Genomic DNA, 25,343 nt, shown 5'->3' on the forward strand with positions numbered 1-25,343 from the left:
TTAAAAAGAATTTAACAAAAAAAAAAGTTTCCTCGACTGGGATTCGAACTCGAAACCTCTCACTCATTAAGCGAGCGCGTTACCACTGTACCACGGAGAAATTATACACAGAATTTCTGAATAATATCAAGTCATTCTAGATTTAGAACTTCCATTGCATTTCGGATTTGTAATCCTTATTAATTTCGAGGTATTTTGTTCAGGGTAAACCTGTTGTTTAAAATTGAAGTAAATATTTTAGCGAAAACAGTCCGACATGTAGAATCGATATATTCCACTACTCGGTTTGTGTAGTATTCGGTAATAAATAGTATTTTTATTGATAAAATCATATTCATCCGCGTAATTTGTGATTGTGCATTTATTGAAAATTCTATAAGCCAACGCTATTGTTTAACTTTAAATGCGTTGTAATTTGTTGGATACTTGTAACAAAATAAAATATTTCTTTCTTTTAAATCGCTAGTTTTAAGCTGTTTTGAGAACTACTTGTTGTTAGGTTTGTCGTAAACTTCTGTGTCAGAGATTGAATGTCCACTTTGTATTTAGTTATTTTCGATCAGAAAATACAATAAAACAATATTAGAAATCTTCGACCATTCGGATATTACTTTGCTTGAAAATTGATGCGCCTGTCTTTGACCATCTTTACGCAGTGATCTCCCCTGAATTTTTCGGCTTTAGTGTACATACAAAAGGGAAGTAACCGCTTCAAAAAAGTGGACTACTTTCGGCATTTGCAATTAACAACATTAGACTCTGAAATTTCGCTACCATTATTTGTTTGGTCTGACGACCCAAACAAATAAAAACCAAATAGCTAACCAAACAACATAAATTGTTTTCACTTGTGACATTTGTGTCTCGCATCGTGCGTGGAATTGCCATTACACAATCCTGCTGATGTCACAAAGTTACTCGAGGAGGCACTTTCCAGTACTGTCATGAACAGACTCTTTTTTGTTTTTTGACTTGCTTAAGGGGGTCTATATCTCTCTATTTTAAGGGTGCTACAAATCTTATAACAAATACAAGGTGAAACTTGTTTTTGAAAACTGTCTTTACTGTATGTGCAGGCTGTTCCATTTGTAATATAGAGCTTTAATAGATTACGAATATTGGTACTACTTTAAATGTGTGTACCTCAATGTTTTTATCCCCTTTCACGAGAAGCTATGATAATCCCTCTTTAGGAATTTTAACCCAAGATGGACAACATGGCCCTTTTGCATTGTTCCAGAATGTAGAGAGTAACTACTGCCATGATATTGGAACAATTAAATTCATCACCGCATAAAGTAAAGCGGATTTTTCCCTTGGCCCCCATGTCCCTTCTCATAACCCTATTACCACACAAGCAATGTATTGGTAGAGGTCCAGGCACGATGCCTTAATACCAATGTAACCAATATGGTGAAACTACTTTAATAGAGAGACTGAGATGAATCCTGTTCATGTCCAATTTGAATCGTACCAAAAAAACAAAATTTGTTATCATGCAGACAAGGCAAGACACATCCGTTCCAGGGGCCACAACTCTCTATATAATGCATTGATCAGGCTTAACTAATAATCAAATGGTGTTCGAGATCTGCGTTTTTAAACAAACAAGAGCCGCTGCAAGCGAATGCCTCGATTGACTTTTTTCCCATTACCAAAAGCAAACTTTGTTGTATCAAAAACATCATTATTTCTACATAATTTAATTGACCTTTAGAGTCTATCTCGAATGAACAGTCTGTCCATTAAAGACATCTTAAGGTCAAACTTGAATTATTCAACAAATCATGTTTTTGTAAACTATTGTTTGTCAAAATTATACCAGTCAAATCCGTCTATAAATAACAGTTATCATAATTCACGCAAAATTATAATATTACCTCGACAGCCAGTTATGTTAAGAGCAAGGCAAACTTAAATAATTCAAGTATAAGGGATGTTTTGTACAAGTATTAATAAAATTCATAAATTAATAACAGAGCTCAGACATTCAAGGCGAAATTCAATTATATGACCTCGATGGTCCATGTCATATTAAGGTCAAGGGCCAACTTAGATTGTTCAACAGCTCGTAAGAACACTTGTTCTTTCTGAATATCCTTTCAACTACCATAACGTACTAAAACGTATCCACAAAGGTGGTACATTTGAACCAATACAAACTGAGGAATTTTTAATATTGAAAATGCTTGAAAATAGAGGCGATTCTTAAAATTTTTCGGAAAAAGCACAATTTTCAGTAGTCAACCAAAAAAACCCTAAAAAACCCCCAAACATTTGTCCAATTTTGTAGCAGATTAGCCAATGCAGTAGTTTGGAATTCTACTTTACTGCAAAGCTCTGCACCCAATTGTATAAACGTTGGTTAACTTTAACCACTGGGTTAAATCCATGGTTAGGTTAACTTTTGGGTTAAACTTTGGTTAACCGATTGTATAAAATTTTGGTTAAATTTAACCAGCGTAAATTTCTGGTTAAATTAACCCACGTATAGGAGGTGGGTTAAATTTTAACCAAACATTAACCAGAAATAAAATGGCTGCCGTTTGTACGCTTCGTCTCAACTTTTGTTCATTTTTGCTTCGAAATAGACTATTATCGGTTGTATATGATGGCAACGATATTTTTATAAGTTGCGTAGTGACGGGAAACGGAAACAAACTTTTCCAGAGCCGGAAATAAAGGTAGCACACCACAGTAATGTAGGCCACAGCTTCGAATGGCCAGGGAGGATTTCTTGGATATAGTGAATATTCTGGATTTAAATGACTGGTTGTCTTTAAAATGCATTTTCAGCATAAAATTTGTTTTTGTGACATCTAATATGATCATTGGCAAATTCGAAAACATGGCCAGAAATCACATGCTGTTGATTATGAATGTCAAGGCCGCCATTTTTGTAAACATTGCTTTTATACAGCATGCACGGTAAAAAGAAGTCATTTTACAGGGGGGTACAAACTTTTAGCAGTAGCAAAAAATCTACCTGGTTGAGGACTAGTTTCTTTGTGATATTTTGCATGTATAGGGAGTTGCTAAAGCAGAGACGGTGTTCCTTTAGCCTGTATATTTGCAGATATTTTTTGCCAGAGGGTCGAAATGTGTTGTTTTGGGTCTCGGGCCACTGTAGATTTTGGGCTTCAACGGAATGAATTGCAAATTTTTTGACTGCCTGCCTATTGCAGATGGGATAATTTCTTTGTAGATTTGCAATCTTATGTCATATATGTTCTCAACAAAATGTGTTTTCTTTTTCCAGGTTGTGTAGTTTGGTATCAGAATTATTAGACGTATTGCTTGTAGGACATTGACGGCAGGAACTTGAAATTAACTGTGGAGTGCTACCTAAACAGTTTAATAAATCAGCTGTCAGTGTCGGATAATTCGGATAAATCATGATACAAAATATCATTTTAAACCGATTAAATGAAGATCATACTGAGGATAGACTTGAAGGACAATTTATGAGTTAAATTACGAAGTCATTCTGGACCAGTACGCAGGGGGAGATCCCTGCAAAGACAAACATGAGGCTGTATACTTTGTGATTGATCAGTAAATTTTGTTTCGATCAACACATATGTGTGCGTTTTCGTGTAATTGTCAATAACAACATGAACTATTCAAGGTTTACAGACTGACAGGATATATCACCTTAGAGAATCCTCTTGCTGAACTTATCATTATGATTATGATGAAGGTATGATAATGCATTTAACTTTTTGTGACACTATCAGTTGACAAACAGTTTGCATGACTTTTTTGTGTTTTGTTGCATTTTGTGATGAAAGTTGGCAAAACAAAGTAGGAAGTCATATAAAAGAGTATATTTTGTTCATTCCATATTTCATGCATTGCTTCCGCTTTTTAAAGAATTGTTATTCCTAAACCAAAAAGTCGAGATTGCTCTGTTGTCAGGCCTTGACATCTTGTTGTCATGTCGCTAGCGAAACAAGCCAATTGGCAGGTTGTCTCGCAGTGTGTGGCCTGTTGACACATTATGCCTTGACTCAAATGGAAATTTTAGCTTATTAGGGCTTAAATCTGTGTCACAGGGGAGAAAAAATGTGCAGCCTGACCGGGACTCGAACCCGGGACCCTCAGAATACCATTCCGCAGCTCTACCGACTGAGCTATCCGGCCGCTTACACATCTTCTCCCCTATTAAGTGAACAGTTCTGAACCGTTACATACTCCCCTGCTATATTGTAATTCGTCCTCGAATTTCACATTGTTACAGAGCAATGTGAATTAAACTCTGAGCTATATGCAGACACAGTCACCAGTTGGGCGCCAAATGTCAAAGGGTGAGAAAAATGTGCAGCCTGACCAGGACTCGAACCCGGGACCCTCGGAATACCGTTCCGCGGCTTTACCGACTGAGCTATCCTGCCTTTTACACATTTTCTCCCATAATTAGTGAACAGTTCTGCACCGTGACATCTGCTTTGTTGCTGGCGACAACAACTCGAGCCATGCGATAGCACAATAAGACACCATTCCCTTGATATAAGCCTAGAGACAGTCTGGCACGTTTTGTAGCGCCAAGGAAAAAAGGCGATAAACGACAACGCAACATGCAAAAGTGTAACACATCAGCAACCATACAAATGACTAGAAAGAGGTCAAAATATGCAAAAATTCCTTATTGCGTAAGTAATACAGTAGAAATATGGTGATAAATACTGAAAAATCATCAATTGTTCACAACTGTTATAAAAAAAATTACTTTAAACTTGAATTTTGACTTTTCTTAAAATCTTAGTACAATGTACATTTTTTAAGCTAATGTCCTTAAAATATTTTGGCTCATCTCGTGTAAAATTAGTCGAAAAAATCAAATGTTTATTAAATAGTTTTCCAAAAAGAATATTGATGATACATTGGATAATTATCTTAGCTCTAATCAAAACAAATACTGTAATACATATAATCATGCTTATTTTTTCCAATCTTTAAAAAAAATTCCTAATCAAACTGAAATTTGGAATATCCAAAGCAATTAAGTTAGTTATTAATTAAGTTCATTCCAGTATCATTACAGACATATGTGTTTGTGTGTGCATGTGTGTGTTTTTTTTTTTGTTTTTTTTGGTAGAGTACAATACATTTTTTTCTATAAATTAGGAAGATTTCCCTGTTGAAAAAACTTTTCCTAATTTGATCAGCAAAATTTCCAGAATGATGACCTAGGCAATTTGTCTTCTCATCAAAGGTTGATAAAGGGCTTGTTTATTTCTAGCAGCAGGGAAGAATAAAACAATGTCATCTTCTGATGAAAATTAAACTGTTTTTTACTTAGTTCTTTAAGAAAGTTACAAGCTTTATGATCATGAATTCAAACACAAGTATATAACATAAAGTTATTTTATCAACCTTTTAACTTTCAACTTGTAAAATGTCCCCAAATAGCCTCATTTTTTTCCAAATAAAGGTCTTTTTTCCAAATTAACTAAATTTAGGCATACACACTGACACAATCATCAGAATTTAACTGGACAACAAGATATTTGTTCTCACTTATGAATTATTGAAAAGATTGTTTTACTTTTCTAAGGATAGGAAGCTGCTTTAGGTCTGATTTAATGTGCCACAATATAGTACTGAATGGGAAAAAGGCAATTTCTTAACATTAATATTTTCATTCTATATTGTACCGGTACTCAAACAGAAATACATTTGTTTTTACAATTTCATGTCCAATTCTTTTATTATTAATATTTTGAATTAAACTGCTTTGACTTTAAAAATACTTCTTCTTTATATAATGTAAACAATGAAAGTAAATATTTATGATTGAACTCAGATGAATGAAAGCATTATTGAGTTTATTTAGCATTATACCTTGTAAATGGCCATGTGGAGATATTATTCAATATCTCATCCCCCATTGCTACTCGTTTGATATTTCTTAGAGGGGAGAGAGGGGGGTTAATAAATAAGCAATAAATAGAGGGAGGGAGAGAGAGATTTAGACCAATATTCCATTGTTAAATGAGGATGTATTTTATTTATTAAATAATTTATTCAGACTTTCAAAGTAGATGAGAATATTTTACAAAAATAATAATAATTTAACAATAATAGAATTCTAGAAAACATATTTGGACACTTTTTAATTTTCAACCAGATATAGACTACATGTATGCACTTTAATATAAAGTATATTTAGGCTAACTTATTTATTTATTGGGAAACAGTCATATACTATTCATTACATTATGTACATATATTGAAAACCCTCACAGGTTTACCTACTTCAATGACATATAATAAAATTAAACATATATAAGCATTTTGTTGTTGACCAACTTGTTTTATTTACTTTATAAAAAAAAAATGGATGAGGGGTGAAGTGTCTTACTGATTTTGGGGGGGGGGGGGGGGGGGGGGGGGGGGGGGTGAAGTGTCTTAAGGGGTGGAAGTGTCTTCAAAATTTGAGGGGTGAAGTGTCTGGGGAGGGGGGGGGGGTTAAGGTGTCTTGCTACCTGACACATAGCCTATTCCTAAAGCTTTGGACTAGTATAATGTTGGCCAGCCTCACTGACAGGTTCCAATCATTCATTTAAGTGTTAAGTATTTTTACTAACAAGATACATGTATAAGTAATACAATTATTATATGAGATGTAAGAATTCCTTAACATAATATTGTAGGGTATTAAACAAAAATAATACAAAATTGAAGTAGAGGTAAATTAAAAATCATTTTTGATTGTTCATGAATTAATTATGGTAAATTTAAGATGACTATTGTTTTCTTTTTCATAATTATTGATCATTTAGTTTTTTCTCTGTTTAGTAAATTTACTGCTGGGAACCAGGTGATTTTGCATTTCAGTGCTGTGACTAGTGAGAATTATAAAACATGTTGAATGTTTAAAATAAAGGATGTCAGTCATACAGTCACAAGAAAGCAAAGTGATTTTGTTTTCATTAATGTATTTTTCATGTTGTTTTTTTTGTTGTTGTTTAGGTTAATAAGCAAGAACTAGACCTTTATTCTATTATTTATTTTGCTATAATATGGTAAACTTTCAGTAAAGGTCTTCTATCATGAAACATAGCTTTGGAAAATGCAACAAGATTTCCCCAAAGGTGACTGATATGATATTAAGTTACTGAAACAGAAGTTTCATATATTATATAGAGAAAACTACAGAGAGTAGTTGGGGCAAAAATCATTCAAAAATTACATCTGATGTTACACAAAATATTTTGGGTTCGAACGTTTTAGGTACGAATCTGATAGGAAATATATGCGTCAATACTTCTCGAGTGGTTCTTGTATGAAATTATTAACATTCTAACCATTTTCTGTCCCAGTTGACGGATGATTTTGATATTTGCTCATTTGCAGTACATTTTAATTTGTAAACAAAGCCCATAGCAACCATGCGGTCTCACTAATTACCGACAAGAACCGTCAGTAGAGAAATGGAAAAAATACGAATTTATTTCACTACTTCGTCATTTTATAATCACAATTCCTAATATTTTTACATGAAAAACATAATAAATTCGTTCTGAACCATGTTTATAGGCAAATATCTATAGCGACAATATTCGTGTATAAATTTAAATTTAACTCCCGTGACATCAGTTCCGAGGTCATAAACAAGTTCATCCTACGTAAAAGTTATATTTTGTACATTTGTTTAATGATGATATGTAATTAGTGTGGTGACAATTAACATCTTAATTGAAAATTTGAACGATTTTAACTCTACTATCAAAATTTTCAATTGTAATAAAAATGGAAGCGTAAACCATGTGTTAATTTTGACATATTCCGCGAAAAATAACATAACCGGATATAGAATTAATTGCATGTCGGATTAGTTTTGGTTAGTTTAACCAGCGGTTAATTTTAACCATTTTGGTTAGTTAACCTTTAGGTTATCTCGGTTTATACAAGTGACTAACCAAATTGGTTAGTTAACCAAAGTTGGTTAAATTTAACCCAGGGTTAGCGTTTAACCCAGGGTTAATTTAACCAACGTTTATACAATTGGGTGCTGATGGCTTGAGGTCTACTTGTCATTGTCCATTATTGGATTGGGGATTTACAGCACAAATGTCCTTTAAAAATTATAACAGTATCTAACCCAATGTGATGAGCCCGAGGTTTGGACCGACAAGGGCTAGGTTGACTTGTTACCGGACAGGCAGACAAAATGGTGTGTGAAACAGACAAAACTCTTAAGCTGAATCAATAACAACACTAAAACATTTATTTTTGGTAAATATATTTTACTTTTTGTTCTTTGAACATTGTCAAAACTTCAACTTAATTTTGTTTAACATTATTTACATCATGTCTATACAACAAAATACCAACTAAATCAATTCAATGTTTTTCAAAAATATCACCTGTTCAGTAATTACAACTTTAGTTCAATAATTAAAACTTTAACCTTCTGGATTTGAAACTGTCCAGTCTAAACCAGTCTAAATAAAGATTTAGTGTCAGTAGACCCTGGTCAGACTGTACAAATTACTTTCGACTATCAGGGCAGGTCAATAACATAAATTCAGAATTGTAAGGGTCATCAATGTGCAACTAAGTTGTATAGTGTTACATGTAACACTCAGTTTCTATTTTCACATTACTCACTCCAAACAGAAATAAAGCTCTTTTCTAAATTCAGGATGTACCTCAAATTTCAAGGATTACATACAACTTAATTTATCTTTTATATAATTATAGCATACTTAAGACTGCTCATTTACATTCCGGAGGAAGTGTTTGACATGGATACATGCAGAACAATAAATTCATTGATTGAAAACTGTGAAACTGAAAAAAAGTGTATTATTATCTTATAGTATTCCAGTTTCAGAGTTAAAGCTCTCCAACATTGTATAGTATTCCATTTTCAGAGTAAACTTCCTCCAGTACTTTAATAGTATATTCCAGTTCTGTGTTAACTTTCTCTCATATTTTATAGTATTCCGGAGTTAAAACTTCCACCCATATGTTACAGTATTCCAGTTTCAGAGTCAAAACTTTCTCTGATATATTTTATAGCATTCCAGTTTCAGAGCTAACTTCCCCCTGTCTTAGATGTGACCATTTGTTATGTTATGCTGTAACATCAATAAAACATCATGAGCCAGTTTGAACACAAGTCACATTAACAACAACACATTGCAACTATCAAGGGAGAGAAAAAAATCATGAAATAAACTAGAACAAAAAAGCTTATAAACATCCATGACTGTGCCTTAAATCGGGTTTCTTGTAAAATGCATACTTACAAAGACATTTTACATCTGTTACCTAACTCATAGGATAAAAAATATGCTAATGTCTTTAATCAGTTTACTCATAGGACAAAAATCTTTGATTTCCTAAATCAGTTTACCACAGGATCAAAGTCTAAATTCAGTTTACTTATCGGGTGCAAATCTAATATTGTTTCTCATAGGGTAATTATCCATCATCATGTCTGAAATCATTTCACTCATTGGATACATATCTATGATCATGAAAATCAGTTTCCTAATAGGATACATATCTTTAACCGTATTTACTCATCGGATGCAAATCAAATATGATTTCTACAATCATTTCCCTCATATGATATAAATTTATCACCATGATTTAATCATTTCACTCATAGGATATAAATCTATCATCATGATTTAATCATTTCACTCATAGGATATAAATCTATGATCTTGTGATTTAATCATTTCCATCATAGGATACAAATCTATCCTCATGATTTAATCATTTCCCTCATAGTATACAAATCTATCATCATGATTTAATCATTTCCCTCATAGGATACAAATCTATCATCATGATTTAATCATTTCCCTCATAGTATACAAATCTATCATCATGATTTAATCATTTCCCTCATAGGATACAAATCTATCCTCATGATTTAAAGTTACATTATGCCCATCCAGGGGTATACAGTGAGTGAACGGGTGAAGATCAAAATATGTTTTCATTTTGCCATAATCCTTTTTAATTTAATAATTAAGTTCACATAAACAATAGATAACACACAAATCCAAATGAAATTTCTGTAAATATCCGTTAGAATTTACGTATAACGCTTAGTTTATAAAAAGAGTGGGGCAGTCTTTTTAAAATTAAGGCAGATTAATATTTTTATCCTAAACATTTTCCAATATCAACTGTTGGTCAAACACCATTTTGACAGTCAATCTTTAGAAATATAAAGTCAATTCAGCTCAACTTGACTATGAAAATATGAGCATAATGTCACTTTAATAATTTCCCTCATAGTATACAAATCTATGATCATAATTTAATCATTTCAATCAAAGGATATGATCATACTTAGTTTACTCATAGGATACAAATCTATGATCATGTCTTAATCAGTCTACTCATAGGATACATATATTTGACCATATTTACTCATGGGATGATGCAAATCTTATGATGTCTTAAATCATTTTTTTCATAGGATACAAATCTGTGATCATGCCTTAATCAATCTACTTATACGATACAAATCTATGACCATATTTTCAATTGTTCTTTCTCATATTGGTATGCATATGGGTCACAAAAACACTTCAAATTCAACATTCAAGACATACTGTAATGAAGTAAAAGTAAATACACATATGACAAAATTTTATATAACAAGTCAATTAAATATTTATGGCAATTTAACATATTATTCAGACAAATTCTCAAGCAAAAATATGAGACAAAAAAAAGAAAGAATGAAAAAAAAAACACATGCATATTTTGACATGATTACAACATTCATGTATAACATGTTTATATTTACAAATGAGATCAAACCATTCATATATATAATATACAATAGATAAGTTATTTCAGTAACAACAATAATAATTAATTCAATTATCTAATTAAGTAAACTTTAGTATAGTACTTATTAATTCATAGTCAATAAAATTACAGCTCAGTGAACTTTATAAACAAAAATTGATACTGATGAATTTTGAATCAAATACGGCTGAACCAAAATCAATCAGTTCATACAATGATTGCAAGGACATTTGTAAACAACTATTAAACAAAAAGGCAAAATTATGTACAAAATTATGTAAAAGAAAACAACGATTCATCAACAGAAAAAAAAAAGGTTTTTGCATATAAATACATCAAGACAGATTTTTTTGTTATCTTTATGTACATGGTTTATTGATTCTGAATGCAGACTTCTCATTGGTCAGATTTCAGACAATAATTCAAAGCCAGTCTATCAAATTGTTGCTTTTAGAGATGAAATAATTGTCCTAATATAAACCTTTGTCAAATTGGGAGATATCAAAATATCCAAGAATATGAAATATTACTACGATAGGTCAAAACCTGAAACATTCCAAATCTTTTGGTGTCATAAAAGCATTTTTAACTACAGTTTTAAAATGTAGAAGGCTACAGGCCTGCTTCCCAACTCAAATCCAGATTGAATCATTGAAGTTATATACTTACTAAAGGAAAAGAATTCTCAAAAATTTAATTTAAAAAAATAACACAAATCTCCCCTTAGCAAGTGGACTGGATCATAATGATAAAAAATCTCCAAACTTGTGCACCCAGCTTATCACCCCTTTAATTTGATTTTAAAATAAACCATCTGTCAACAGCTGTTTATATAATCAACAAACCTGGCTTCGCTTTACCAGGAAAGTAACTTACTTTTCATAACTGGTAGTAAAATTTTAATGCATGAAAGAATCTTGCATTATAATTCAGACAACAAATAGAATATGTTATCATTCCAGCGATCATTCAATTACAATTTAATCATTTGAATTTAACTGAATTAACTCTTAAATAGATTTCCTGGACTAACCAGTTATACTGATATGCTAGGAGACCCATTTTGTGACCCCATTTGTGAGGCTCAAAAACCCATGACTTTTAGGTTAAAGAACGCTGAAATATTAAATCACATAAGTGTGTCGCTTCTTTGAATAATAAGTTTAACTAAAAGCAGGGTTTATTTTCATGTTTGCAATTGACAAATGGTTTACTGAATTCATTTGCGTTTCTTTTGTACTTTTCAACCAAAATGAAATGATAAAAAAAAAAATCTTTTTTTTTTCAATTCACTTCACAATTGGTACTCAAGTACAGCTATAACAAGGACTTCATTCTATTCTGTTTTTTAGCTACTAAGGGAAGGTTTTTGTTTTAATTTTCATTAAACATTTTATTTATGTTTTATTTGTTATTAAAAGCTTGAAACTTATTTGAACTGTTGCCGGGGTCTGCTTCCTATAACAAATCATGTTAGATTTCACTAAGGAAACATGACGATGAACCCACAAGGTCTCACAACTCTCAGACTGGGTTAAAATGCAGACACGCCATGACAAAACCAACATAATGGGTTTGCGACCAGCATGGATCCAGACCAGCCTGCGCATCCGCGCAGTCTGATCAGGATCCATGCTGTTCGCATCCCGTTTTTACAAACCCTATAACAAGTAGAGAAACTGATAGCGAACAGCTTGGATCCTGATCAGACTGTGCGGATGCGCAGGCTGGGTTGGATCCATGCTGGTCGCAAACCCATTATGTTGGTTTTATCATGACGCGGTTCAAATGCGGACACCTGAACAATTAGGCCTACATTAATAACTATGTTAAGTTCCAAGGACAAACAAGATATATAATAAAACCTCCCAATCACGACCATAGAAGATATAATATTTGTTTCACAGCATTCAGTCTCGGCTAGAACTTCTCAAAATTGTACCAATTTTTCTAAATACATTATCAATTCTTCTAAAAATAGTACCCATTCTTCTAAAAATAGTACCAATTCTCAAACAGTATCAAAGCAACCACCTTACTGAACACTTATCTGAATTACTGTCAGCCACCAGAATAAATCAAACTTGATAACTTGTTTTGAGGTATAGTCCAATCAGTTGACACATGCAACCCCTTTCTGCTTATTTCAAAATTCAGAATAAAAAAGATTTATGAATCTGACAGTAGCAATTCAGCTCAGCAATCAACAAAAAATCTGTCATTTATTCTGTTTTTTTTAACTTGTGCACATACAATTAAGTAACATGAATCAAAATGTTATCAAAATATTATATACATCATCTATTTTATATATACAAAAACAAAGTATGTTTGGTTAAATAACATGTTAACTCTATACCTTAAACATATAAGTATGTCAATACCAGTCACAGTATAAAACAATAAACTACATAGCCAAAAAACAAACATTTACATGTTAATTGCATGTCCATACCATCAAAGAATTAAGCAGAAAGAACTATTCAGTCGGGATGATGAATCAAGTTTTTACCCAGAACCAAAAACACAAAATAGTGATAGACTAAACAGGCAAGATATATCATCGTGATCAAATATTCAACCATAATGTATTAATCATACAATCCTTCATGAGATGAAGCTCATCTTTAAGCAAGCACTTCAAAGTTAGCGCAATGCAATATGAACGTTAAACATGAAATTTTCTGACTAAACATAATGATAGTTATTTTGCAATATTCATTGGCTCTTGTATCTATTTGCTATTGAAAATGTCAGTAAAACTGATACACATGTGGTCAACATATCTGCAAAGATGGTTTTCCCCCAAAAGTTTAAGATTTTATACAGATCAATATATATCGTAAAGTGGAGAAGAAAACGTGCACTTTGATTTTGACACGATATTGTTAACTTTTTACGATGGGTTACATGAGATTGCATCACGTGGTTCGCCTTCCCCTTCACTTTCAGACTCGTCATCAGTCGATAGATCTTCGTCGCTGAGTGTGTCTGACGTCTCAACGTCGGGAGATGGTTCTCCTCTAGCGGCACGAGCTTCGCGAGCTCTCTGTCTTCGCCCCCGTCTTAAGTGATGCATAATAAACCACAGCATAGAACCATCAATCATTCCTCCATCATTTGTACGCTCTTCTTCACGTTCTCTGGAGTTACGTTTTATTAACTGCAAACAAAACAACACATTATCACCTTAAATTTTCACCTAAGAGGCTTTAAGCTTCTCAACTCTGTGGCAAAAAAGTCACATTTGTATTTTTATATGATTAATGTTCCCCAACAATGCTTGGACTTATCTAAAAACAAAACGATAAAACAGTAAATGTGAAAGATGCATATATTGACACACCACTATAATTATGCAGACTTGAAAATCATTTTTGGCAAGTATAGAAAGAGTATTTGCATGTTATGACACATGTTGATTCACTTTAAGCCTTTTAAATTTATGTTTCATGGTTGTTTTTTTAATTCCCCCCCACCCCGCCCCCAAAAAAACAAGAGAGCCATGATGGCCCTAGATCGCTCACCTGACCCATCAAACTCATCTAAACAATTACCTAGACAAGCATTCTGACCAAGTCTCATGACAGGTGAGTCAAAAATGTGACCACTACAGTGTTAACAAGGATTATCCATATTTGAGCAGTGTGACCTAGTTTTTTACCCAGGTGACCCATATTCAAACTTGACCTAGAAATCATCAAAACAAACTTTCAAACCAATTTCCAGGATACTTGGATCAAAACAGTAGAAACTAGAGTGTTAACAAGATTTTTCTATTTTTAGCTCCGGTGACCTAGTTTCACATGCGATTTCGAACTCATCTGAGCAATTACCTAGACAAGCATCCTGACCAAGTTTGATGATAATTGAGTAGAAAATGTGACCACTAGAATGTTAACAATGTTTTTCCATATTTGGGCGGTGTGACCTAGTTTTTCATCCAAGATGACCCATGTTCGAACTTGACTTAGAAATCATCAAAACAACTTTCAGACCAATTTACAGGATATTTGGATCAAAACAGTAGCCACTAGAGTGTTAACAAGATTTTTCTATTTTTAGCTCCTGTGACCTAGTTTTTCATCCGAGATGACCAATGTTCGAACTCATCCAAGCTATCACCTAGACAAACATCCTGACCAAGTTTGATGATGATTGAGGCAAAAATGTGACCGCTAGAGTGTTAACAAGGTTTTTCTATTTTTAGCTCCGGTGACCTTCTTTTTCATCCGAGATGACCCATGTTCGAACTCATCCAAGCTATCACCTAGACAAACATCCTGACCAAGTTTGATGATGATTGAGGCAAAAATGTGACCTCTAGAGTGTTAACAAGGTTTTTCTATTTTTAGCTCTTGTGACCTAGTTTTTCATCCGAGATGACCCATGTTCGAACTCATCCGAGCTATCAACTAGATAAGCATCCTGACCAAGTTTGATGATGATTGAGGCAAAAATGCGACTGCTAGAGTGTTAGCAACAAAATGTGAACGGACGACGGACGGACGACGGACAATCATCGATCCTAAAAGCTCACCCTGAGCATGCTCAGGTGAGCTAAAAAGGCTAAGGATGCAATTCTTAAAGAATATCATCAGATTCAATTAAGCCCAAAACAAGTACAATGAAAACTGTTAGTTCAATGTATTTCATGTCATATAATAAGTGTTCTTTTTATTGTTGTTTTTATTGTCTTGTATTATTACATGATGGCTTATAAGCTTTTAATGGTGAAAGGTAGAAAAGGGACTCTATCAGCCTCTTAATGCAATATACTATACACAAGCAGGAACCTGGGAAGAAATTTCTTCTACCACTTTGGTGGATAACTTTCTAACATGAAGGAATATAGTATTCCTATTAAGATTCAAACCTACGTTGGAAAACGGAAAGTACTATATATGTTCATTAACATTTGCCTCTTGGTCACGAAATTCTTAAATTGAAACCTACATAAAATATGACATTATTATATTACTATCATAATGACATACCTTTTTGAGGCCTTTCAGATTGGTTGGATTTTCTGCCGTAGGTGCCCAGATTTTCACATCATGATCCAGTCCACTTGTTGCTAAAATCGGAGCATACGGGTGTGGTTCCAAAACATTTATCTGAAAAAAATTTACCAGACAAAATGCATATTCCTTTTTTATGTAAGATAATTATTCTATATTAGTTTAAACATATTTATGCAAGCTTGATTGCGAATTGAGTTCTTGCAGCTTATATTAATCACTTTTGAGTCTGCTTCACCAACCAGTACCGGTATCATATGAAGAAATATGGTTGTGACCAAAATAGGGTTTGAACCCATGATCCCTGGGTTGAGCGTCACTTTAACCATTAGGCCATCACACCCCATTCAATATTAATCCATTTAAAAACCTATATGCTTCTTAGGTTCTTAGCCCTTATAATCAAAGGGCAAAAAAAAGTATTGATTTTTTTAATGTGGGCATTATATAAATTTAAAATATGTAAAATTTCTGAAACTTATTTCCTATTAATTTCTTCAAGAAAGCAAAAGGCTGTACTGTTATTTTAAAGCCAAAAAGAAACAATAGAAATAATATTGGGACTTTATTAGAGGAGGAAGACCAAAAGAGTGCCTCTCCATGGAAAAATTCAAGCACAGGATGACACCTCTATACTTTAGCAATATCATTTCTTATATATCTTATTTCAAAATGTATGTTCAAGAAACACTTTGATGAAACTTGTGCAAACTTACAACTCCGCCCTCGTCTCCTTCCATAAACTGTACAATATTTTCTGTGGCCTTATCCCACAGGAAAATATGTCCACAGTCGCTCCCACTGACTATAAACTCGCTCTCCGGGCCGTAGAAGTTGACGCCTTTCACGGTCTGGTTATTTCTGTGACCTCGGTATCTATGTAAATATTTAGCCGTGTCCGGTTCTTGGTTATTAAACAGGTAAATATCTTCATCGTTGTAGGTACCAAGTATCTCTGCGAGGAAAAAAAAAATCATAAACATCAGCTAATAAAACATGTACCTGTTGTAATAAAATCTACTTGAGAAAAACAATCTGACTTAAGTTCATATCTACTTATTTCTTACATGTAGATCTGATTACCACCGTATATGTTTTGCCTTCATAGTGATGCAGATTTCCTGTAAAAGCTATTTTGAGCCATGCAATCAAACTGTCCTTTACAGATAGACATTAGACGAAGTATCAAAATAGCGTCGAAGGAGAGAACATATTGGTGATAATCAGATCTTAACGTGTAGTGTTATTTAGGAGCTGATTTTTACAGATAGCTAAGAAAATCACTTTAAAATGTGACCCTTCTGAGTCCAGAGTAGGAATAAGACTAAAATATGATAAACACGATCAACAAGGAAAGGCGGAGTTCAATGAACGCAATTTTTTAACCCATTTTTGAAATTTGAACAGTCATTTGTTAGTTTAAAGTGACATTATGCTCATTTCCTTACTGTCAAGTTGAACTGAATAACTTAAATATTTTTAAAGATTGACTATTTTTATGGTGATTGGCCAATAACAGATAACAGAAAATGTTTAGGATAAAATATAAAGACTAATTTTTTTTTAACGACTGCTCCACCCTATTTATAATTTAAATGCAAATGATATATTCTGAACAATATTTGTAGAAATTCAATATTCTAGACTATGGCCAATAGTTTAAAGAGTACCGTAATTAAAAAGATAAGGGACAAGCAAGAATCTCGGTAAAACCAATTAAGCTTCTTAGGGGACATGCCACTTACATACAATTTACTGTCACTCTCCATGTGAAAGATTTCATAAAGCACTTGACATCCATAAATTACTATCATTACTAAATGAATACAAGGATTAATATTGAGGTTTGTCTGCATTACAGTTGTAAGGCCTTCTTTATCTTATATAAGCTACAGCAGTTTTGTGGTCAACCCTCGATATATAAATGTTTACATACCTGAACCATTATAATTGTAGCATGCACATGTGACGTTTGCCTTAATATTATCATTTCCTGCACCCAACTGTAAAAGAAATTAATCATTTTATGATCCAATTTTAACATTATACATGTACATAGGACTTACATTTGAATATATTCCAGTCTCTTACAAACATCCATAAGACTTTACAAGATTCAAAGTTTTATTCAATTATAAATTCTGAATTAATCAAATTGAACAATTTATATCTTTAAATTACCTTTACAATCTTTGATACTTCTGTAAATAAAGGAAGACCGTAACAAAACTCAAAATGCATTTACTGGTGGAGGAAGACCTCAGGTGCCCTTCAGTGCATTATTTCAGGCATGAACAGGCACCTGAGTAGAACCACTGACGTTCTGTAAGCTAGCTGGATAGCTTCCTCCCATGAAAAAATCCAAAGTCCCTGTCTGGATTCAAACCCACAGCGATGAGGGGCAAGTGGTTTGAAGTCAACGATCTTAAACACTCGCCCCCGGATGCCCTTTCAGACATACATTAATATTTATGTGAAACCATCAACCTTTCAATTCTCTATATAAATTTGGGATGTAACAAACAAATTACATGCATTCACTTACAATATGGTGTGGTGCAAACTTCTTCAACAGGCCGCTGTTTACATCCTGAAATCAAAGCACTGAATGTACTGATGGGGAGGCTATGAGAGAATGTTTCAGACTTATAGTGTCATTTCTTTTTGCTTAAAATATGCTACCAAAATAAAAAGATATGCACATTGCGCTATTTATCCTTACTGTTGTGTTCAAACATTCATATATATGGTTAATGTGGTTGACTATTCATTTTGTTAATATTCCAGAACATTTCATTGAGGTCTACATTCGGACTGTTAATCATACAAATTTTGAAAAACCTAAACTGTCAATAATAAATGACATACCAGCAAGTATGACAACTGTTCATTATCAGATATTCTAACACGACCCGCATTTTTCACTATTGAATATAGAAGAACCGAAAGTGTGTGTTATTATGCAACAGAGTCACAGTTGACGTTCTATATTTAGATATGTGACGTAATGATTATGCATGTGACGTAACCACAAAGAATCCGACGCGCTAAAAATAAGTACGGAAACAAATCAGGCGCAATTTTGCTTAATATCAGGTACGGCAGCATTTATTTGTTGATGTCGTGTTAGAATCGAAATAATATATCCAAATCGGTGATTTTATCGCTTGATAACATCACTGTTTGTCGTTCGGATGCGCATCATTATATCACTCGGGCTACGCCCTCGTGATATAATTCCTCGCATCCGAACTCCAAACAGTGATGTTATTGAGCGATAAAATCACTGTTTGGGATATATTATTTCTTAAACAATAACATTTTACAACTGACGGTTCCTTATCAAAATCACAGGAACTTGAAATTCTATCAAATAACCAATATTAATTATAATATCCAAATATACCCCCTATATACTATAAAAAAACACAAAACACAGGAACTTGAAATTCTATCAAATAACCAATATTAATTATAATATCCAAATATACCCCTATATACTATAAAAAAACACAAACACAGGAACTTGAAATTCTATCAAATAACCAATATTAATTATAATATCCAAATATACCCATTATATACTATAAAAATTTTTTATAGTATATAGGGGGTATATTTGGATATTATAATTAATATTGATTATTTGATAGAATTTCAAGTTCCTTTGTCAAAATATTCTAGGACTGTTCATCATAAATACTTTATGTCATTTTAATATTATTGAATGATAATAACAACTGCAAGTGATGCAACATTTTTATTGAACATAAAAATTATACACGTTTAGATGTACCATAATTGAGATCAATAAGATACTGTCTTGTGATGAGTATTAATATTCATGCTCTACGGACAGAAGGTTGTCTTCTCAAGAAGCAAATCTCAAATAAAATCACGTTTCAGAAAATTATTCCCATTTCATTACTGACGGCGTCGGATATTATTAAAGCTAAATATTTCTTGAAAAAATACATATCTGCAAAGCTTATTCAAAACTGAATCAACCTAAGTGAAAATTGATCAGGAAGTTATATCTTCTTTTTTTACCGCCAACACTCAACCAACTAATGGTAGTTAATCGATAGCTTGTGTATTTTTAAACCTCACTAGCTTGAAATATATACTGCGGAAAATCTGTTGTTAACAGGGTGTGCGGTTATTACGTAGGGTTTTCCCTGTCGACCATTTCCCGCAAATAGATGAGAACATCGAAGCCGTCAGTGCTATGAATGATGTTATAAATGGCGTGTTTTGGAAGTTTTTTGTTGAAACTTCTCCAATTTCCTCCAGAGGCGTGCACGTCGCGGAGAAGGCACACGGAAGGACATAGTCAAGTCATCATAAGTACCAGAGGTGATTGGTTGACCTGTCGTGACTTACTCTGGAGGTTTGGCGCTAATAGATGCCGTTTTTGTTGTCGTCAGTCAGAAAGTTGATGCCTTGACGGTATTGTCGTCTCCTTTACCACCAAAGAACGAAGAATGGGCTTCCAGGAAGAATCTGCTTGAAAAAGACGTCCCAGATGCTATAATCTCGGACATATGGTTATTCCGGCGCCGAGTATAAATAAACTTAAAACACACTCATTTTTGTTGAAAACAAAACAAAAAAACAACAACACATTTTCTGTAGTAATTTTTCAAGTGTTGTAAAATGAATAAGAAATTCCTCTTATGCCGCCGATTATTTTTAGAACACAAACATAAAAGTTCTTTTTTTTATTTTTCAAAAAAACATTAATCACTTCAGCGCGCGCAAATATCGTTTTCAAATTAAAGTTTCGTAAGATATGTTAATGACTTCCCGATGCTCGACTGTAAGTAATTTGTATATGTATGCGGTTTTTTTTTGTTTTTGTTTTTGTTTTTTAATTAAAGCTTCTTATTCTTTAATATTTTTTATGTATCTCATAATCTGTATTGAAAATTTGAATTTTATTACACATGGACTATCAAATTATGATGTATGCCCTAGAATTGAATAAACTTTCTAATTACACAATACGGGGTCATACTGATCTTTGCGTCTTTCTCTGAAATAATTATTTCTTTGTTAAAACATATTTGACCACATATTTCTGTCAATTAACTGTTCACTTTACTTCCGATTTTTGTTGTACGGAAACACATGTTTCTATTTGTGTTTTCTAATCAATTCGAATCTATAATCAGTTTAATGGGATCACCACCGGGTAAACGACTACTAGGTACTTTGGTCATGTTTTTTACCCCAAATATTTGAACGTTTCTATTGGGATTAAAATGAGCATAGTTAAGTAAACAACTGGTTGTATAAATCCCTGACCTGTCTAATTCTAATTATGAGATCAGTGAATATATAAGACTTTCACTACAAAATATTCCTAAACAAAAGAGCACATGTTTAAATTTATTCCTATACAAATAAAAGATCAGAGTAGGGATCTGTCAATTGCCAAATATACTTTTATGTTAAAAGTTTGATTAATGAATTATGTAAGATGAAAATATAAGTATTGCTTTTTTTATTTTGCTAATGTAAAATGTAATATTGTGCTGGAATTTTGTCGGAAGGTCCTTATAGGGGTTTTGTAGTTAAATAGTTTTTTTTCGGCGATAATGGTTCAAGAATATAATGTTTCAAACTATATGCTCATCACCATCAGTGAATTTTTAGTTAAATGTATGCAAAATATTTACTAACAGCTATGATATAGCGTTTATGACCGTTTTCCGCGTACAGCCTCCTGGGGTGTACTAATAAGTTAGTTTTCCTTAGTTATCACGCAAGCATGATCCATGTCTCTGATGTAAGCGACAGTTTACAATTATTTGTCTTTAAAAATATTAAGGACTTTTAATGGTTTATAACAACAAAAGAACATGCATGATATTGAGAATACGGCATTGTATATACACCGGTCTCAAATATCGTCAGTAAGGTGTACACAATGGAGAATACGGTGTTGGAACGTTCTAGTTAATGACCCGTCATAAACAGTTGGTCGCTGCGTAGTAATTGGAAAATTGTTATCAAGAATAATAAAGAATATTTGCCACTGAATTAAAGCATTTACTTACAAATTTTCATTTATGCTTTTTGTTAAAAAAATATTGATAAAGTTATTATTTTGAAGGGTTTTCATACCAGAACTATTTATTACAGACGTACGTACTATGCCAAACCTGATTACCGCGGCAGTATGACGTCACGGAGTAGTGATTTAAACAAAAATCAAGAATTTTTCAGAGAATTATTATCTTTACAAATTGCAGATATGATTTTTAAGAATGAAAATATTTTCATATTGTAAATGTCTGTGATGACTGATGTGTCAGCTTAGAAAAGATCAAGGTACTATTTTTTGACCTGATTACCGCGGCAGTAAGATTTGACGAACAGTTATTAACATTGGGTCGGCATAGCCTCCCCAAAAATCAATACAAACCCGCTGTTAAAAAAAGTCTAATTCAATTGTCATAATTAATTTTAATCTGGGATTTAATTTACTACAGTGTTGGAGCAGTACCTCTAAATGCTTGCAGAAATCATGATCACAAAATAGAACAAAAAACATGGCAATGCCATGAAACCAGGTTTTCAATTATCACCATTGTAGATAAATATGTTGTAGTTGAAATACAAATACAAGCAACAAACAATGTAACTATGTGCAATATAAATCATGATTAATGAATTTTCTATTTTTAGTAACTGTAACCTTGACCCTAGGAGGCCAAAAAGCCATCCCAAGTGAGGTCTTCATAAAAACTTGCTTTACCACAAATTTCATAAAAATATCTTATTCCAAACAAGTTATTGACTGGAAACCTATTTTCTATTTTTAGTAACAGTGACCTGACTGGAAACAGATTTTCTATTTTTAGCACCAATGACCTTGACCTTGACTCTACAGGACCCAAAAGCAGGCAGATGAGCTGGCAGGCATGCAACAACCTAGATTATTAAGTTTCTGTTTTATAACTAAATAAAGTTTGTTGTGATTAATAGGATATATTACACTAATAATTAAATTTTATGGAAAAACAAAGGGCCATAATAAGGTAAAAGGTAAAAACTTATCCAATCATAAAACCCTGACAATACACAGCAGGGCACTTGAAGATAAAGCTAATCTGTGAAAATTTGAACAAAATCCTTTGAGAAATGTAGAAGCAGTTGGGCAACAGAAGAAATTGTTCACTATATACTCTAATGTATATAAGGGAAAATAACAAAGGGCCATAATTAGGTCAAAAATTATCCAATCACAAAACCCCAACAGTATGCCTCAGGACACTTGATGACAAAGCTTCTGTGAAAGTTTGGTCAAAATCCGTTGAGAAATGTAGGAGGAGTTGCGCACAGAAGAAATTGTTCACTATATATTCTGTATAAGGAAAAAACACAAAGGGCCATAATTAGGTCAAAAATTATCCAATCACAAAACCCCAACAGTATGCATCAGGACACTTGATGACAAAGCTTCTGTTAAAGTTTGAACAAAATCCTTTGAGAAATTTAGGAGAAGTTGCGCACAGAAAAAATTGTTCACTATATATTCTATATAAGGGAAAAAAACAAAGGGCCATAATTAGGTCAAATGTTATCCAATCACAAAACCCTGACAATATGCACCAGGGCACTTGATGACAAAGCTTCTGTGAAAGTTTGGTCAAAATCTGTTGAGAAATGTAGGAGGAGTTGCGCCCGCCCGTCCGCCCGCCGACATACCTCAATCTAATAACCAGATATTTCCTTCGGAAAACCTGGTTAAAAATATTGCCTTTTTTGTGTGCTGATTCTTACTTTTTTTCTTCATTTTCGTATATAAAATGGTGCGCAGAAATGAATTAGACGTGTTAAAGTGCATTCTTGCGGGTCCCCTTAAACAACAGCAGAATTTATTTAGCAATTCAGCATAACAATGCTCTTAGCCATAACATACATTTGACATAAAATGAAAAATTAACAAACACCTTTTTTGAAATAATCAAAATGATAATTACCTCATTGATTTTTCTTTTATCATACACTCGTACAAAGTGATCTCTACCACCCAAACAGAACTCGTTGGAATTGATAGGGTTGGAATGAATTGAATAGATGGACACTTTCTTGTCATTCTCTTTTGTTGTAACCAACCTGATAAATGAAGTACTTAGAAATATTAAAGCAAACTAATCTATGAAAATACACAATTCTTGTAAGTCTGAGTTTGAATGAAATCAAAATATATATACATGTATCAATACAAAGTTTTCTTAACTTCTACTTCTACATCACACTGCTTTACGATCACTCTAAGCAGGTATACATTGTATACATTAAAGAGACAGCTATGAGATACAAGGGAGTCCAGGAACCAGTTCCTAGCTCTTATTGAATAGACCCCTTGGTCTTTTACATGCCCACTGTATAGCACTGATACATGCGAGGATTACCTGGATTTCTTACCAGTACACCTCTAGGTAGGTGAAAAACACTGAAAGGGTCTCTGAAAAATCCCAAGGGTGTAACCCAGGATCGAACACGGGACCTCAAGAGTGATAATCAGTGGTTTAACCAACTGAGATATCGTGCCACCTTAAATCACATATGCCTACTTTTCTAAATCTGTTTTCAAGTTTAAATCATGGTGAAATTTTCTGAATTTTGAAAAATTGACCTTAAAGGTAATGGTCATTTTGAGGTCAAGGTCATATTTAAATGTTACAATCATTAATTCAGAAGCTCTTTTCAAGATTTAAAGTTGCAGTAGACAAGCATTATGCAAGTTATCTATAGAAAAATGCATCACAAAATAAATGTACATGTATTTATTATCTTGCAGCCACAGATACTTGGGGTTTGGAGCTCAAAACGCCTTTAAAATCCAAATAAAATGCATATTTGTCAATCCCAGCACATGTACTGATCATATATATCAAAAAATCTTAATATATGCCGTTTTGAAAAAAAATCATATTTCAACAACTATAATAATACACAAGATAAAAATGTTCGCCGGAAAAAATCCGCACCCCTACCGTCATAATCACCATGTATTTTATTCCATTTCCAATATTTTCACATAATCCTTTGGTCAATCGACACAGAAGATATAATTTTTCACGATGATGATCAATTTAAACTTCAACGTCAATATAAACTACGCAGCAGGCGATATAAACATCAAGATGATCGCCGTTTTTTTCCAACGACAAAATCTTTCGATAAATTCAATGGACCAGACGGCTATGAACGAAGCTATCCGATTATGTGGCCCCAGCTTTGCCGTGTGCAAAATGCGCAGCGCTTTTAAGTTTGGGAACCACATAATCGGATAGCTTCGTTCATAGCCGTCTGGTCGGGTACGTTACGATACCGAAATCAACTTGATTTCGGTAAAGTTACCGAAATCAACTTTTCATTACCGAAATCAACTCGTAAAAACCAAACTAGTTAAAATATTGCTATTATTTATTCAATTATTTGATGAAAAATAGTAAAACAGACTTTCAGTTAAAAAAATATATTGAAAAATATTTTATTTTAATGATGTTTATTAAC

The 25,343-nt window shown here is 33.1% G+C and overlaps 1 protein-coding gene across 1 annotated transcript; it reads right to left on the bottom strand.

The window, feature by feature from the left end:
• Positions 1-13,005: 13,005 nt before the first annotated feature.
• LOC132735288 (DDB1- and CUL4-associated factor 8-like) lies at positions 13,006-23,936 on the bottom strand (the record flags this gene model as incomplete). The annotated part of the gene is made up of 6 exons (XM_060722228.1): positions 13,006-13,951; positions 15,786-15,905; positions 16,526-16,764; positions 17,746-17,812; positions 18,355-18,399; positions 23,801-23,936. Coding segments are annotated over 6 exons (874 nt in total), but the record flags the coding sequence as incomplete, so codon positions are not given.
• Between the last annotated feature and the right edge of the window lie 1,407 nt (positions 23,937-25,343).

The sequence above is a fragment of the Ruditapes philippinarum genome, unplaced genomic scaffold, assembly GCF_026571515.1.
Source record: "Ruditapes philippinarum isolate M1 unplaced genomic scaffold, ASM2657151v2 ctg3946_1_1_1_1, whole genome shotgun sequence".
Taxonomy (NCBI): Eukaryota; Metazoa; Mollusca; class Bivalvia; order Venerida; family Veneridae; genus Ruditapes; species Ruditapes philippinarum.